Here is a 14,222-nt window from a genome sequence, read left to right as displayed (position 1 = left end):
ATTGGCCTGTTTTCTCTTCATTAAAAATCAAAAATAGGTATCAAAGGATATTCGATACATTGCTGAATTCAATTTGTTAGTACTTAGAGGCTATTTGCATCTAAACTCATGGGTAAGATTGGCCTGTTTTCTCTTTTATGCTTTACTTGGCAAGTTTTTGGAATCAAGGATATGCTAGTCTCACACAGTGTTTTGGGGAAGCTTTCCATATTTTTGGTGGGTCAGAAATACTTTGTATAACCTAAAGGTTGGACAGGAATCACCCATAAAACCAACTGGGTCTGGAACCTTTGAGCAGAGGTGGGATATATAGATATATACTGGGGACCCAGAATAAAAACTTGTCAAAGTATTCAATATTTTAATTTTTGCATTAAAACTTGGTATTATTTTCAGTTTTGCATCTGTATGTGTTTAAACCTGTTTCAATATTTTAGTCATTCTTTAATCATTGCCCTATGACCTAAGTACACTTAGGGAATTCTCTGTTCTGGGGGTCAGCAAACTTTTACTGTAAAGGGCCAGATAGCAAAAATTTTAGATTTTGCAGGCCATATGGTCTCTGTCCCAACTACCCAACTCTGCTGCTCTGGCAAGAAAGCAGCCACAGACAATATGTCAATGAATAAGCATGGCTGTCTTCCAATAAAACTTTATTTACAAAAATAGGGGATGAGTCATAGTTTGCAGAACCCTGCTTTTATCCATACAATTTGTGACAACTCATTACCATTTCTTCAAGTCCAGACCTCAAAATGTAACTTAAGCTTGCTGAAAGTACAAAAGCCAATGGTTCAATACAAAATATACATTATGTCTTAGGAATGTGCCCAGTCCTGTTATAATGCAGTGTTTTAATCGAACTGTTGGCTGTTTTGAATGTTAGGATTCAGGAGCCTTTTGACCAAGAAAAGGGCCTTTGAATGTGGCAATGCAAGTTCTTAAGGTTGAATACTTATGGCAGAGAACTTAGAAATTCCAATGTAAGAAGCTCTTGGTTTTCAGATGGGGGAATAGCATCCAGCTATCATGTTGCCTTGACTAGCGGTCGAAGATGGTGATACTCTGGTGCCCACTTAAAGGGAAATAAATGCTTTTGCAAGAGTTAAGAGTGTCTCCCATTAACCATTGCATAAAACCCCTGCGTGCCTGCTTTTGTCCACTGAACGGCCAGGTTAGGGAGTTTATAGACATTAGTTTCTTGTCCTAAAAGTAGGCTGTTTTCCCCAGGTCCAGTGCTTAATGACACCCCCAGGGCATCTCCCAGGTAGGTGGTCCGAACACTCAGATGCTGGGCCCAGGCTCTGGGAGGCATCTGAGAAACAGACCCAGCCAAGTTCATTCAACTTAGGGTAGTGACCCTTTTCAAATGACTATAAGGAAAGTTGGAAAGAAAACTGTTAACCTCCTGCCTTGAGGAAGCTCTTTCTCTTTGTAGTTTTTCCATAATTAGAGTCATATTCAGACTTGAATTTAATTAGTGCCATTCCAGATATCTTCCTCACATGGGCTGCTATCAGGATTAAACGAGATAAATAAGATATTACATGTCCAGCTCAGGGCAGCGTCTTTTACGCAGTAGGAGTTCAATCATATGGGCTGTTGTTAGCCTTATTACTACTACTACTGCTACATGTGATAGGGTTGTTTCTCCAGGGTGTAGGTCTCAGCCCCTGCCATCCTGGTGATGGTGCAGCCTAGCACAGTCTCTACACAAAAGATGGGGAGCCGTGTACACCAGGTACCAGTCTGGTTGTATAGAGGCATCGTGACCTTCATGAGAGCCCTGGAGGCTGTGAAGTTTAGAGAAGGTTTCCCCAAGAAAGGAGGATTTGAGCTCAGCCTTAAAGAAGGGCAGGATAAGGGCTTGTCTGGTGGCGCAGTGGTTAAGAATCTGCCTGCCAATGCAGGGCACACGGGTTCGAGCCCTGGTCTGGGAAGATCCCACATGCTGTGGAGCAACCAAGCCCGTGCGCCACAACTACAGAGCCCGTGCGCCACAACTACTGAAGCCCACGTGCCTGGAGCCCATGCTCCGCAACAAGAGAAGCCACCGCAATGAGAAGCCCGCGCACCGCAACGAAGAGTAGCCCCCGCTTGACGCAACTGGAGAGAGCCTGCGCGCAGCAACGAAGACCCAACGCAGCCAAAAATAAAAAAATTAAAAAAATAAAAAATTTAAAAAAGACTGCAATTGCTGGAAAAAAAAAAAAAAAATGAAGGGCAGGATAAGCACAGGAAGAGAGAGGTTGGGGGAGTTTGATTTGTATCCAAAGACCATGACCCAACAACTCAGGCCGGGCAGACTCCGTGAAGGGCAGCAGTGGGAGGGGAAGGTGGAGGGTCCAGGGGAGTCCAGGTTTAACTGGTCACTTTTTAGAGGCTGGGGAACCAGGCGTGATGCTGTGTACAAAACAGCACGGCAGGAAGGCGAACTCCCATCTCTGGCACCCACGGCGGCAGAGAGAAAGCCCTCGGGGAAGGATGGGTGAGGGGTGGAGTGGGGCAGCCGTTCAGGCAGGGGCGGGCTGGAAGCAGCCATCTCTGATCCATTTGAGGTCCTGCTGGCACAGCGGCATCTAGTTTATTTCCAAGTCAGTTATGGGCTGATGGTATTTGAAGCTGGAAACTGGAAGTTGGCACTTCATGAAAACGAGGAGCAGGGCTTTGTTCCCACATCCATTACCGTCACTCCGCCTGTCAGCCCTTGGTTTCTAATAACACCAGAAAGAATGTGGACATTTTTCATGATAGTTAGCTTTTGCTCCCTCAGTGCTAATTTTCCTTTTTCTCAATAGTTCAGGCTGGGGTTGGAGGGAGGGAGCTGAGGATAGGGCCCTTCCTCCAAGAGCCTGAGAAAAAAACTCCTGTGTCTCACGGGCTGTGATTGGGTCGAATGTCCATCCAGGAATCACACCCCGATTGCTGGGAAACTCCAGGCCTAACTTTGAAGCACACAGACTCGAGAGGAGGGGCTTGTTTGCTGAGGACGGTGGAGGGATTGTTCTAGAAGAACAGAAGGATGCTATGTAGCAGAAACAATGGATTTTTTTTTTTTTTAAATAGGAGGAGGTTAGCTTTCCTCTGAATTTCTGCCCCTTGAAAATGCACAGATATCTCCCCCAAAACATCAACACTCTCCCCGGCCCCTGTCTCCGTTTTATCATGTCTTCCTCTGCTTCCAAAGGAGAAACAGTTGTTCTGTGATGGAATTAGTCCAGCCTGAAGGAAATTGTTTATTGGTCTCTGGAGTTGGATGAGTTTATAGATGTAAATTATCCTAAACTATTAGAACTGCTCCAGTATCCTGGAGAATAGCTGACATCACTGGCTTTCAACTGCAAAAAAAACCTGGAGGGTTTAGCCGGCGGGGTTCACATAGAACCCAGCAACCTAATACATTATAACAGTTTATGGCATTAATTGAAACTAATTGAAATTCATCTGCTATTACCTCTGTACCTTCCATGAAAATGAAAAGTAGGATGAAAGTAAAGTACAAAGAAATACACCGCCTTGATGGCCTGAAATGGATCAATTATTTTTATCTTTAACTAAATACAGTTTACTGCCTTATTAAAAGCATGTTTATAAGAAAAGTATAACATTAAAATTCCAGTGCATGAATCACCGAACAAAGCCTTTGTTATGCTATATCTAATATATTCTTCCCTTTTTATTTGACAGAGCAAAATGAGATGTGTCATAGAAATCTTATGCTTTGACTTATAAAAAGTAAAAAGAGTATTTTCTGGTCTATTCATGAACATAATATGTTTTTTAAGTATATGTTTATTTCACAATTTATTAATATTCTAGGGTATCTATTTAAAATTCTTTCATTATCTGGTTATTCCCTAAAGTTAATAATACAGATACAATGCCGATTAGAGCGGTTTTTAAGGAACATGTTATATATCCATCTGCAAATATAGTGCAGTGGTGTGAGCACTGGTTCTGAAATCACACCTGGCAGGTCTGAGTTCTGCTGAACTATCCACTGCTGTGTGACCTGGAGCTTGTTACTTAACCTCTCTGTCCTCAGTTTTCTGGAGAGCATAATAAAACTTTTCTCATGGGCCTATTCTGATCTTACATAATCTCTGTTTCTTTTGAAGTGGAAAGGAACCATAGTTCTTCATTAAAATACAATGGAATATGTAAATATACATACAATAATAAAATAATTTAAAATACATAAATTATAAAATGTAGTATATAATTCTTATTTTCTCTGGTCTTAAAAATGCAATAACTATGAAGAAAAATTCGTATTAATATCTGTGTGCATAAATCTTGAATTTATTTCTTATCCTCTTGAGATGTGAGTTCCTGGCCAGAATGCCAAATCAGAAAATCCTTCCCTTTTCTCCTTTCCGAGTGATGGTTTTCTTCCTGGAGAATCCTTCATCTTCACATCTTGCGTGGGCTTGCCTTATTTTGGTGGTCACATAATCAGAGTTGCTGGTGTATTCATTTACACCTTCAACAAGAGTGTATCAGAAAGCAAAAGCATCACCTTCACGTTCATGCCAACATTTCAGACGGCTGGTCTTAGCGCTTTTTCAGCCTGAGGTGGAGAAGTGACAGCTCACCCAGGTGGTGATAGGAATCATCACGCCCCCTCTTCCTCCCCAGCTGGGCCCCTCTTTCCTTTGGAAGCTCCCTTGCACATTCTGTCCCAAAGGTCGTTACAGGCGAGCGTGAGAGAGAGACTGGGTGCCCCTTCCCGCCAACTTTAACTCCAGGGGCTTTCACAAGGTCGTCTTTTCACCACCGTGCCCTCCTTGTACTCTGCCTCCCAATTCTGCTCTGTACTCTCAGTAACGCATAATTTATCCCCTAGAAGGAGCAACAAAGATCGGCCTCCCATGAAAACTGGTATAGTTCTATTCCATTGCCCCCTATTGAAAATCCACCCAGACTGTTCGAATCATGAGTTATCATTTGCCAGTTCAAAGTAGGGCCGCCCACCACTTCCCCTCTGTCACCCATCAGGTCAAGTGCAAAGACTGGTTGTTTCTTATCTGTTAAGTAAACTGAGCTGCTGTGAAGAAGACAGTGACCAGATCTCTTAGCATAATACTGATATCCAGGGGGAAATCCTCAGCTTTTCCACTCTGTTTCTTCCACGTATGCATAGAAACTTCCAAAGAATATATGCGAAATCCCAACTAGATAAAGGAAGCCCCTGCAATGTGTCACCTCCTTCAAAATATTTGCAAAGACTCCGTGAGTTACAGAGCACCTAAGTGGTGGAAATGCATGAGCTCAGTGAATCTTTAATGAACCGGGGTTGTCTGACCTCTTAAGCCCGCTGTAGATGACAGATGCCGTGGGTTCCACACACCCTGGGGCTGCCCCCCCCTCCTCCACCAGCCGTCAGGATGTTCTGCGCCAGCAGGACCCCAGCCACCCGCCTGGTCCACTCGGAATGGGACACACTGTCAGACCCAGCGTCGCCCTTACAAAGCCCTTTGCAGTGTTGTTATTCACGGCCCACTTCCCCCACCCCTCCCCCACCTCACAACCACTTTTTCTCACCTGCTTTTAAACTCTTGCTTGCTTCTAACTCAGCCAGCGATGGAAGAAAATCTATTTCCCTGAGGCGTTCTGGGTTCTTCTCTCTCTCTGCCCCCTCCCTTTCTTTCTCCGTTTCCTTCCCTCTCCATCTTCCCTCTTTGATTTGGCCCCAAATTCACCCAGCTGTCCACAGCGTGATAGTTACACAAGGGCTCACCTCCCTGTAAAATATCCTTGGTCCCTCGGTTTAAACTGCACCAACATGGCAGGAGTATTATTTTATACTGTCGTGTTGGAGGCACACACAGTTTTGGTTACATTTAGGATCGTGTAGAATTTTGTGGGCTAGAAGGGAAAACTAACAGCCAGATCTAACATGTTTCTGTGTTACAAATCTCAGGTATACAACCCATCCTGTGGCTGGACTGGTCTTGTAGTGCCAACTTAATAGTGAACACCAGGTCAAAATACGTAGTAGGAAAACCTGGCCAGAGTGAGGGTGTTCTGCGGTAAATATCGACAGGGCCCAAAAGGAAAGCCCAGTTAGTTTCGGATCAGCAAGCTGATAAAGCTCAAACACTCATCCGTGTATCCTGTCAGGAAACGTTTTGTCACACCCATTGCAGGCCAGGCTCTGTGTGAGGCCCCAGGGTGGGCAGCGTGGGCAGGGTGAGCCTGAAGTCCTCCCCCAGGTAAGCCAGGGCGTGTAGACTGCCGATGCAAGGAAGGCAAGGCAGAGACGGCCTCGGGCCTGCAGGGACCTCACCTGCCGGGGGGCTGGACCTTCTGCTGGGGCCCAGGTGCAACCACAAGCACAGCCCAGTCCAGGGGGCTTCAAAAGCCCTAGTTCCACCCCATCCATGCTAGTAAAATTACTCTGATAAGTATAAGTAATCACATTTTTATACCTAGATTGATTTGTCCCGCAACGAATACATTCATAATCAAAATCTTTGTCTGCTAGCTTTTGTCCTGGGGACTCCCCAAAATATGACTTTGCTTAGCTTATGAATTATCTTCATGCTTATATTTTTACTGTTAGCTTATGAAAAAATTACTTACGGGCATTTGCTTGAAGCCAGTGTTATTGGTAACAGTTCTAAATGTTATTGTTACTGGTAATAATAATAATAATAATAATAATAATAATAATAATGGATTGTGTATTTTTTTTTTTAATGTATTTATTTATGGCTGTGTTGGGTCTCCGTTTCTGTGCGAGGGCTTTCTCTAGTTGCGGCAAGCGGGGGCCACTCTTCATCGCGGTGCGCGGGCCTCTCACTATCGTGACCTCTCTTGTTGCGGAGCACAGGCTCCAAACGCGCAGGCTCAGTAGCTGTGGCTCACGGGCCCAGCCGCTCCGCGAACCCGTGTCCCCTGCATTGGCAGGCAGATTCTCAACCACTGCACCACCAGGGAAGCCCCGGATTGTGTATTTTTTTTAAAGAATTTAGATAGGGGGCCTGGCCCAGAAAGAGAGGTGTTACCAGAGATAACTTTTTATTTTCTTTTGGCCACGCTGCGTGGCTTGCCGGATCCCTGACCAGCGCTCGAACTCAGGTCCCTAGCAGTGAGAGCTTGGAGTCCTAACCACTGGACCACCAGGGAGTTCCTGGGATTGTGTATTAAAGTGCCTGGCTTTAGGCCAGGTATATAAGAGTCACGAGATACACAGGAATTGAATCTAAAATTGTTTACAAAGAAAAAGTGGGAAATGATGTAGAAAGAACTCACAATTGCACAGAGATAATGGAAAGAATAATCCCCCCCAGAATGGAAACATGTAAAAGGCAAGGGATCAAACTGACAAAGAGTAACAGGCTGACTTTGTAACACTGGGTCTTGTTATGTATGTGGAGGAATGTGATTTGACCTGTGACATGTTCTTATTTAGGTAGTAAAAAAAATATAATGAGATTTTATTCTGTTTTGTGGGTAATGAGACAATGTAAGTAAATAATCATATAAAACACGTTTAGATGAAAAATTTTAGATGACATCACATAGGCATGATTTACTATGTGCCCAATATGACTGTGATTTTGGACCATTGTTCAGCAAATATGCACACACACACATGCCCGCTGTGGGCAGAGTGTGCTTCACCCCCTTGGGCGGGTGCGGGTGTGGCCGCATGACTTGCTTTGGTCAATGGAACATTAGTGGATGTTTTGCAAGGAGAGGGTTAGAAAGTGTCTGAGCAGTTGTACTTGCCCGCCTGTGCTCCTGCACAGCTCCCGAAAGAGAATATGCCTCAGGTCACTGTTGGTCCAAAGAGGATGAGAGAGACGTGGTGCAGATCTGACCCCAACCACAGCTTGGAGCCACATCAGCCAACATCAGCCAGCCCACAGACGTGTAGGCCAACCTGCAACAGGCTTACTGTTGTTTGGCATTGAGTTTGGGGGTAGTTTGTCATGCAGCATTATCGTGACAATAGCTGACAGTTACAATAACTGAAGTCTCATATTTGGGGGAGGCGTTTCAAATTAAACTAAAAGATAGACAAAACTATTTAGAAGTTAGCATATCTATTAATAAACGTCTAATTTAAATATTAGAGGTTTTATGAAATGTATGGAAGTCCTCATCCTCTCCAGCTGCCTACAATCTGTGGGCAACCCTGGCTAAATAACCCTGCATTGCTGGGGCTTCCATGAGCCTGTAATGAAAAGGCCCATCTCACAGAATAGTTACTAAAAGCCAACATGAAGGAGAGACTGGAAAAATATTAAACTCTGAGTTGCATGGGGCCTAAGCACTTAAATCTGTTTCACTGAAAATGAATATTGTTTTTGCATGCAGATTTTAAAGGGGCAGAAGACCTCAAACCTATGACAGTTTGAGGTTCAAGTTTTGGCTCTCCTGGCAGGCTAGTTCTTTGTTGTGTCAGACCGCCAGGATTCATGTTGCACAGCAGGTGGGAGCCTCAATAATTTAAGCAAAATGTTGGCTCTTTCAGCCAAGGAAAAGGCAGCTCACCCAGGAATGCTGCACTAGCGCGTCTGAATAGGGCGGCAATCAGAGCCCCAAAATCGGAGCATTCTAGAGAAGCCAGGAAGGAAGGACCCTGCCCCTGGCTTCCTTGCCCCCTTGGCTTTCCACGTTTGAGCAACAGGAAGTAGGGGAGGACTTTCCAGAAGCTCTTAACCTTAGGGAAGCCATCTGAAAGCTATTCTAGTTCCTTTCCTTCTAAACAAGTAAGACAAGCCATTATACGTCCTCTCAATTTTGGATCGAAATAGATTTTTGCATAATTTATTCCACCAAATTGAGTAAGTACACTTGCATTTATTTTGTCTCATAAAATTCCTCTTCATATCATTTTATAAACAGGAAGAAAAAGAGAGGTAGATTCACAAATCTATCATTTTGTGGTGAAATTGTTACAGCTTGCCTGAAATGTGAGCCTACAGCAGTTTCTGTCTTTGTGAAGAGGTAATAATGCCAATTCAGTGTCCAAAACAGCATATAAATAGCATATAATACATCTCACTCATGTAATAGGATCATTGGTCTTAAAACTTATATCATTAGTAGAAGAGCATATGTAATTACTTCTATAATATTTTTAAGAAATATAAATAAATCGTATAGACTGTTACCATCAAAATGCTCTTACACAAGGGAAATCTCTCAAAGTTATTTTCTGATTTTATTTTTCCTCACCAAAAGAATACCTGTCAATCTCTTTTGCTAGGTCTTGACACATTAAATCCTAAAAATCAGAATTTGAATCTTTATAAAATTATCTGTTGCAAAGCAGAATGTTCTAGTCTTTAGTTCTCAAAGAAGGGAAAATGTCCTTGAAATCAACACGATTCAACAATTAAGTATTAAAATATCCGTACCATCATGCACATGACAATTATTTTCACCATTGTCCTTTTCATCACTCAGGAAGAACTTGCATTTATTGCAAACTTTAGCCATTTTTCCCCTTAATAAGTGTAGCAAATAGGGAACAAAAACAAGGTAAAAGGTTTTATTCTCACCAGTTTCATTTAGCATAATTTCAACTTTCAAATTATAGGAACATAAATGAATGTCCTACTTCTGTGTTAAAAGTACTTGACTACTTTGTGGGATGTTGTGTGCCCATTCTGTGCTAAATTATCTTGGTCGCTGTTGCTAGGTAACACCGCTGGCTTCCCACAGCTGAAAAAAAATGAGAGGGTTGGAGGGAGCAATTCGGCATTATTAGCATTTGACTAATAAGGTTGTTGGGTTTTTTTAAAACTATGTATCTAAGCATTTGTCCCCTTCTCTAGGGAATGTCATCGTCTATGGGAACACAATTGACACGTACACCACGGTGGAGACGCTCTTGAACTTGGGTGTGAGGGGCTCCTACATCCACCTGGTGCAGCACCCACCCACCTCCATCATCACCTGCATCAACAACTACGCGGTGGAGGGCGCGGTGGAGGATGTGCTCCGAGCTGCGGGGGTGACCGTCTACCGGGACGCGGTCCTGGCTCAGTGGAACGATGGCCTGAACCCAGACCCCATCCACAGCGCCAGCTTCACCACACCCACCAAGCCCTTCCAGCTCCCCTGCTCCGTAAGTAGGTCCCCAGAACCTCACTCACCACCTTTGGGGGACTTGGGGTCTGAAAGGTGGTAGGTGGTGAATTTACAGTCACAGGGTATTTTTTTTCCCCTAAACGTTCAGATTTTCTATTGCTGAGAAACGAGCCACCCAAACTGAGTGGCCTAAAACAACAACAGCCATTCCATATTCTCTCTCATGGTCCTGGGGCTGGACCGGGCTCCGCCAGCAGTTCTCCCTGGTGGTCTCTCCTGGGGCTGACATCAGACTGGGGTTGGGGCTGGAATCGTCTAGAAGGTGTGTTCACCCACTTGTCCAGCTGCTGGTGTCAGATCAGCTTCAGGTGAGATTTGGACCTGAACACTTACAAACGGCCCCTTCATGGGACTGAGCTTCCCCTCTGCATGGTGGCTGGGTTCCGAAAGCAATGGGACAGAGACAGAGAGAGAGAGACGCAGAGAGAAAGAGAGAGAGAGACAGCATATCTCCTTTCATGACCTAGCCTCAGAAGTCAAGCCGCATCCTTCCACCGCATTCTGTGCCCTAGAAGCACGTCACTAAGGCAGCCCACACTCAAGGGGAAGGGAACTGGACCCCGCCTGTTCCTGGGCAGAGTGTCAGGGGGGGCGGCTTTGAAGAGGGCCAGCCCCACTGAGAGCTCCCCATGTCCCGGGTACCACGCTGCACACTTGCAGCGCATTCTGTCCCCTCCTCACAACAGCTCTTTCAAGGGAAGCATCCCCACCTTACAGACGAGAACACCGTGACTCCACGTCAGCTGAGATCCCAACCCAGGCCAGCAGGGCCTCAAGGTCCATGCTGTGTCGACCTCCTAAGATTCTGGAAACAGCAATAGTGGATCTTCCCCCATGATGTATGGAGAGAGTACGTTGCTTGGGGTCTTGTCACAGCTCAGCTCACACCCTGCTCAGGAGATGAGCAGAAAGCAGGAGGGAGGAAGAAGAGAAAGGGGCCAGTTGATGTGACGGAGAAGCAGGAGACCCCTCTGAGAGAGGGGGCTGCGGTCCGAGTGAGTGCTGCAGCTATGGGGGTCAAGGGCTGTGTTGGCAGTTGGGATAAAGGATGCCAGCAGCATCTAGTGGGCAAGCCGGCTGGGGACCCCCGTGGGGGCTCATAGCAGTCCCTCACCTGGCAGTAGGAGTGGGTCAGCCTAAGTCAGGGCTTCTCACCCAAGGGCCCCTATGGGCCACCCTCATCCCCCCAGAGTCTGGACTGGAGCTCAAGGCAGACCACCCGCACAGAGGGGGTTTCCCTGCCACCTCTCGTTTCATTCTGACAACCCAGGGGGATTTTGCATTCTGCTCTTCAGTACCTTCCTTTATTCCTTCACTCCACAAACATTTATTGGACACCTACTAGGTCTCAGGCTTAGTCCTAAGTGTGAGGGATATAGCAGTGAAAAAGACAGAAAAAGTTCATTTTATTTTAACATAAAAGTGACACCATCTACACATGTATGTCACAATACCTGTATAAGGTAGGGAAAATCTACATCTTTTCACCGAAAGTTTCCTCCCAAAATGATGATCGTGGAAGATGTATGCCCAGGTTATCCTGGGCAACTCTGGGGGTGAACACATACCCTGCTTAGGGCGCATGGGTGCAAGGAAACCTCCCCCAATATCCAACTGAATACAGATTCTGTAGCAGCCCCTGCTGGCCTTCACTCTCCTGTCCAGGTCAGAATTGGAATCATGGCAAAGACATCTTGCAGATACTCTCAACTGCCTTGATCCAGCACACCTTCCTGCCCAAACTTCACCCTAAATGGATGAGTCGGACATTGGCCTGCTGTCCTCAGGTCCTGTCTCCGGCTTCCCCTGCTCTGCTCTGCACCACGACGAGGGGCCTCTACAGAGGACCCTCCCAGCCCCAGTTTCCCCCGACTCTCATCTGTGTTTGGCCAACAGTAGGTTGGCCAAACTGGCAGGAGATTAGAAACTGGAAGAAGGGAACAGTCAGGGTATTTGTCCCTCCCAATCATCAGCTTTGGGTGGCATCTCTGCCAGGGAATTAGGAGACTTTTGATGGGCACGAACTCCACTGTGGCCATGTGGTCATGGTGTCGTGGGCTGAATTATGTCCCCCCAGAGAGATACGGTCCTAAGAACCAGTACCTGTGGATGTGACCTTATTTGGAAATAGGATCTTTGCAGTTGTAGTCAAGCACAGAGAAGGTCATCCTGGTTTGGGGTGGGTCCTAACTCTAATGATTGGTGCCCTTACATGGAGAGAGAGACTTGATGACAGAGAGGAGGCCCATGAGGGAGAAGGCCCCATGCTGATGGAGGCAGAGATGGAGTGATGGCAGCCACGGGTCCTGGAGCAGCAGGGATGGCCAGCGACCACCAGCAGCTGAGGAGAGACGAGGACCTCTCTAAAGTTCTCTGTCTAGCTAGACATTTGTCAATTGTATTGATTTTTTTTCCCCCCCAAAGAACTGGCTTTTGAGTTTGTTAATTGTCTCCATCGTCTCTCAGTTTTCTCTCTCATTGATTTCCGCTCTTAACAATTATGTTCTTTTTTCTGCTTGCTTTGGATCTACTTTGCCTTTCTTTTTCTAGTTCCTTAAGGTAGACCCTTAGGTCATTATTTGTAGAAGCATTTAAAGCAGATGTTCCTACTTCATATTTTCATCCACTGTGTACTATTCAGTTGACATTACAGGAGCACGTGAGTTGTGTTTGAGAGGTCTGAGAGGTCTGTAACTCAGAACATGTGCTCCCACGGACAGTGTTGGATTTGCTGATCTGGCGTTCACTCTATTCCACAAACCTCTATGTCCCAAATGTAACCGTAGCGTCAATGCCTACGCCAAAACCATATAAAATAATATGATAGAGGTACTGATAGTCTTTAAAACCCAGGAAAACAAGGGCTAGTATATGTATGTGCCCCTTAATAAAAGAGTCGTTTTAAGTAGGAGAAAAACTGGGTAGGTAGAAGAACTTTGCAGGGATGCTAAAGGGGGCTGCTGAACATTAATGGTCCTGTTTTTCATGCATAATTTCAATTCAAATCAAATGTCTTTCCTATTTTTCTATGAGTGGGAAGTCTGTTTCTATAGAGATGGGAAATGAGTAGAGGAGAAAAAAAAAAAAGAGGAATAGAGAGACAGAAAGTTTCAGAGTCAGAGACTCAGAGAAATATATTTTCCTGTGGTCACTGAGCAAGGTTATAAAACAGAAAAAATTTTAAAGAGGTTTGAAAGAAAGAAGCTGCCTGGATGAGAGTAATTGGGATAGGATTAGACATCTGAGTGAACAGAGACAGGGAAAAGGGCAAAGGCCCTGCCGGTTCCCTGAGGGAGAAGAAAGGACGTCATAGGGATGGTGGATCTGAGTCCAGTGCTGTCCGATAGAACTGTCTGCGATGGTGGAAATGGTCCACGTCTGTGCAGTCTAATATGGCAGCCACCGCCACCTGTAGTTTTTGCGCATTTGAAATAGGCCACCACAACTGAGGGTCTGGATTTTAACTTTTGTTTAATTGTAATTAATTCAGATTTAAATGTATATAGTCACCCGTGACTAGTGGCTACTGCAGGCTCATTTGTGGCTCATTCCTCATTGGCGCACCATTCCTAGGTGTGGGGAAGGGCATGGAAGGGGGTTACCTCTGGCTCAGGACAGCTGATTTCTGTACGTAATGGGGCAAGTGAGGTGGGTAGAGCTGGCGTGTGAAGGAAGCAGGGAGTGTGGTATCCACCAGTATGATGAGGACCCAGGTCATATGTTCATTTCTTAGCATGCCTTTAATAAGGTGGCAAACTGTGTTTAGGTAAAGATAAAAATGATTCAACTTAGCTACTTCAGTGACAGCTGAAGATTTAAAAACAGCTAACTTGGACTGGTTTAATGACTTAACATCAATATGGAAAATGATCTCCAGATAAGTACGAGAACGCATTAAAATTTGGGCAGAGAATGGAGGTGCCTGCAGGTACCTTGTAAATTTTCACTGAATCAGCATCTGCCATCCCAGGGCAGGAAGTAACAAGGCAAGAGCCCAAACCTGGTGGGTACCAAGGCGGACGGGGCTTGCATCCTCTCTGGGGCATCCTGCAGGGAGGGACAGGCTTTCTGGGTTTAAAGGGGCAGGAATGGGGCAGACTGAAGACTCAAAA

General features: G+C 45.3%; 1 protein-coding gene across 7 annotated transcripts in view; it reads left to right on the top strand.

Annotated features, from left to right (window-relative positions):
* CFAP61 (cilia and flagella associated protein 61) overlaps nucleotides 1-14,222 on the top strand; it is a 256,494-nt gene that overhangs the window by 183,545 nt on the left and 58,727 nt on the right. For all 7 annotated transcript variants that reach the window (XM_059898316.1, XM_059898315.1, XM_059898314.1 and 4 more), the window contains one exon: nucleotides 9,795-10,087. In XM_059898316.1, coding sequence (XP_059754299.1) covers nucleotides 9,795-10,087 — 293 coding nt within the window. The remainder of the gene's footprint in view (nucleotides 1-9,794; nucleotides 10,088-14,222) is intronic.

Source organism: Balaenoptera ricei, chromosome 15 (assembly GCF_028023285.1).
Source record: "Balaenoptera ricei isolate mBalRic1 chromosome 15, mBalRic1.hap2, whole genome shotgun sequence".
Taxonomy (NCBI): Eukaryota; Metazoa; Chordata; class Mammalia; order Artiodactyla; family Balaenopteridae; genus Balaenoptera; species Balaenoptera ricei.
This window is presented reverse-complemented; position numbering and strand designations above follow the sequence as displayed.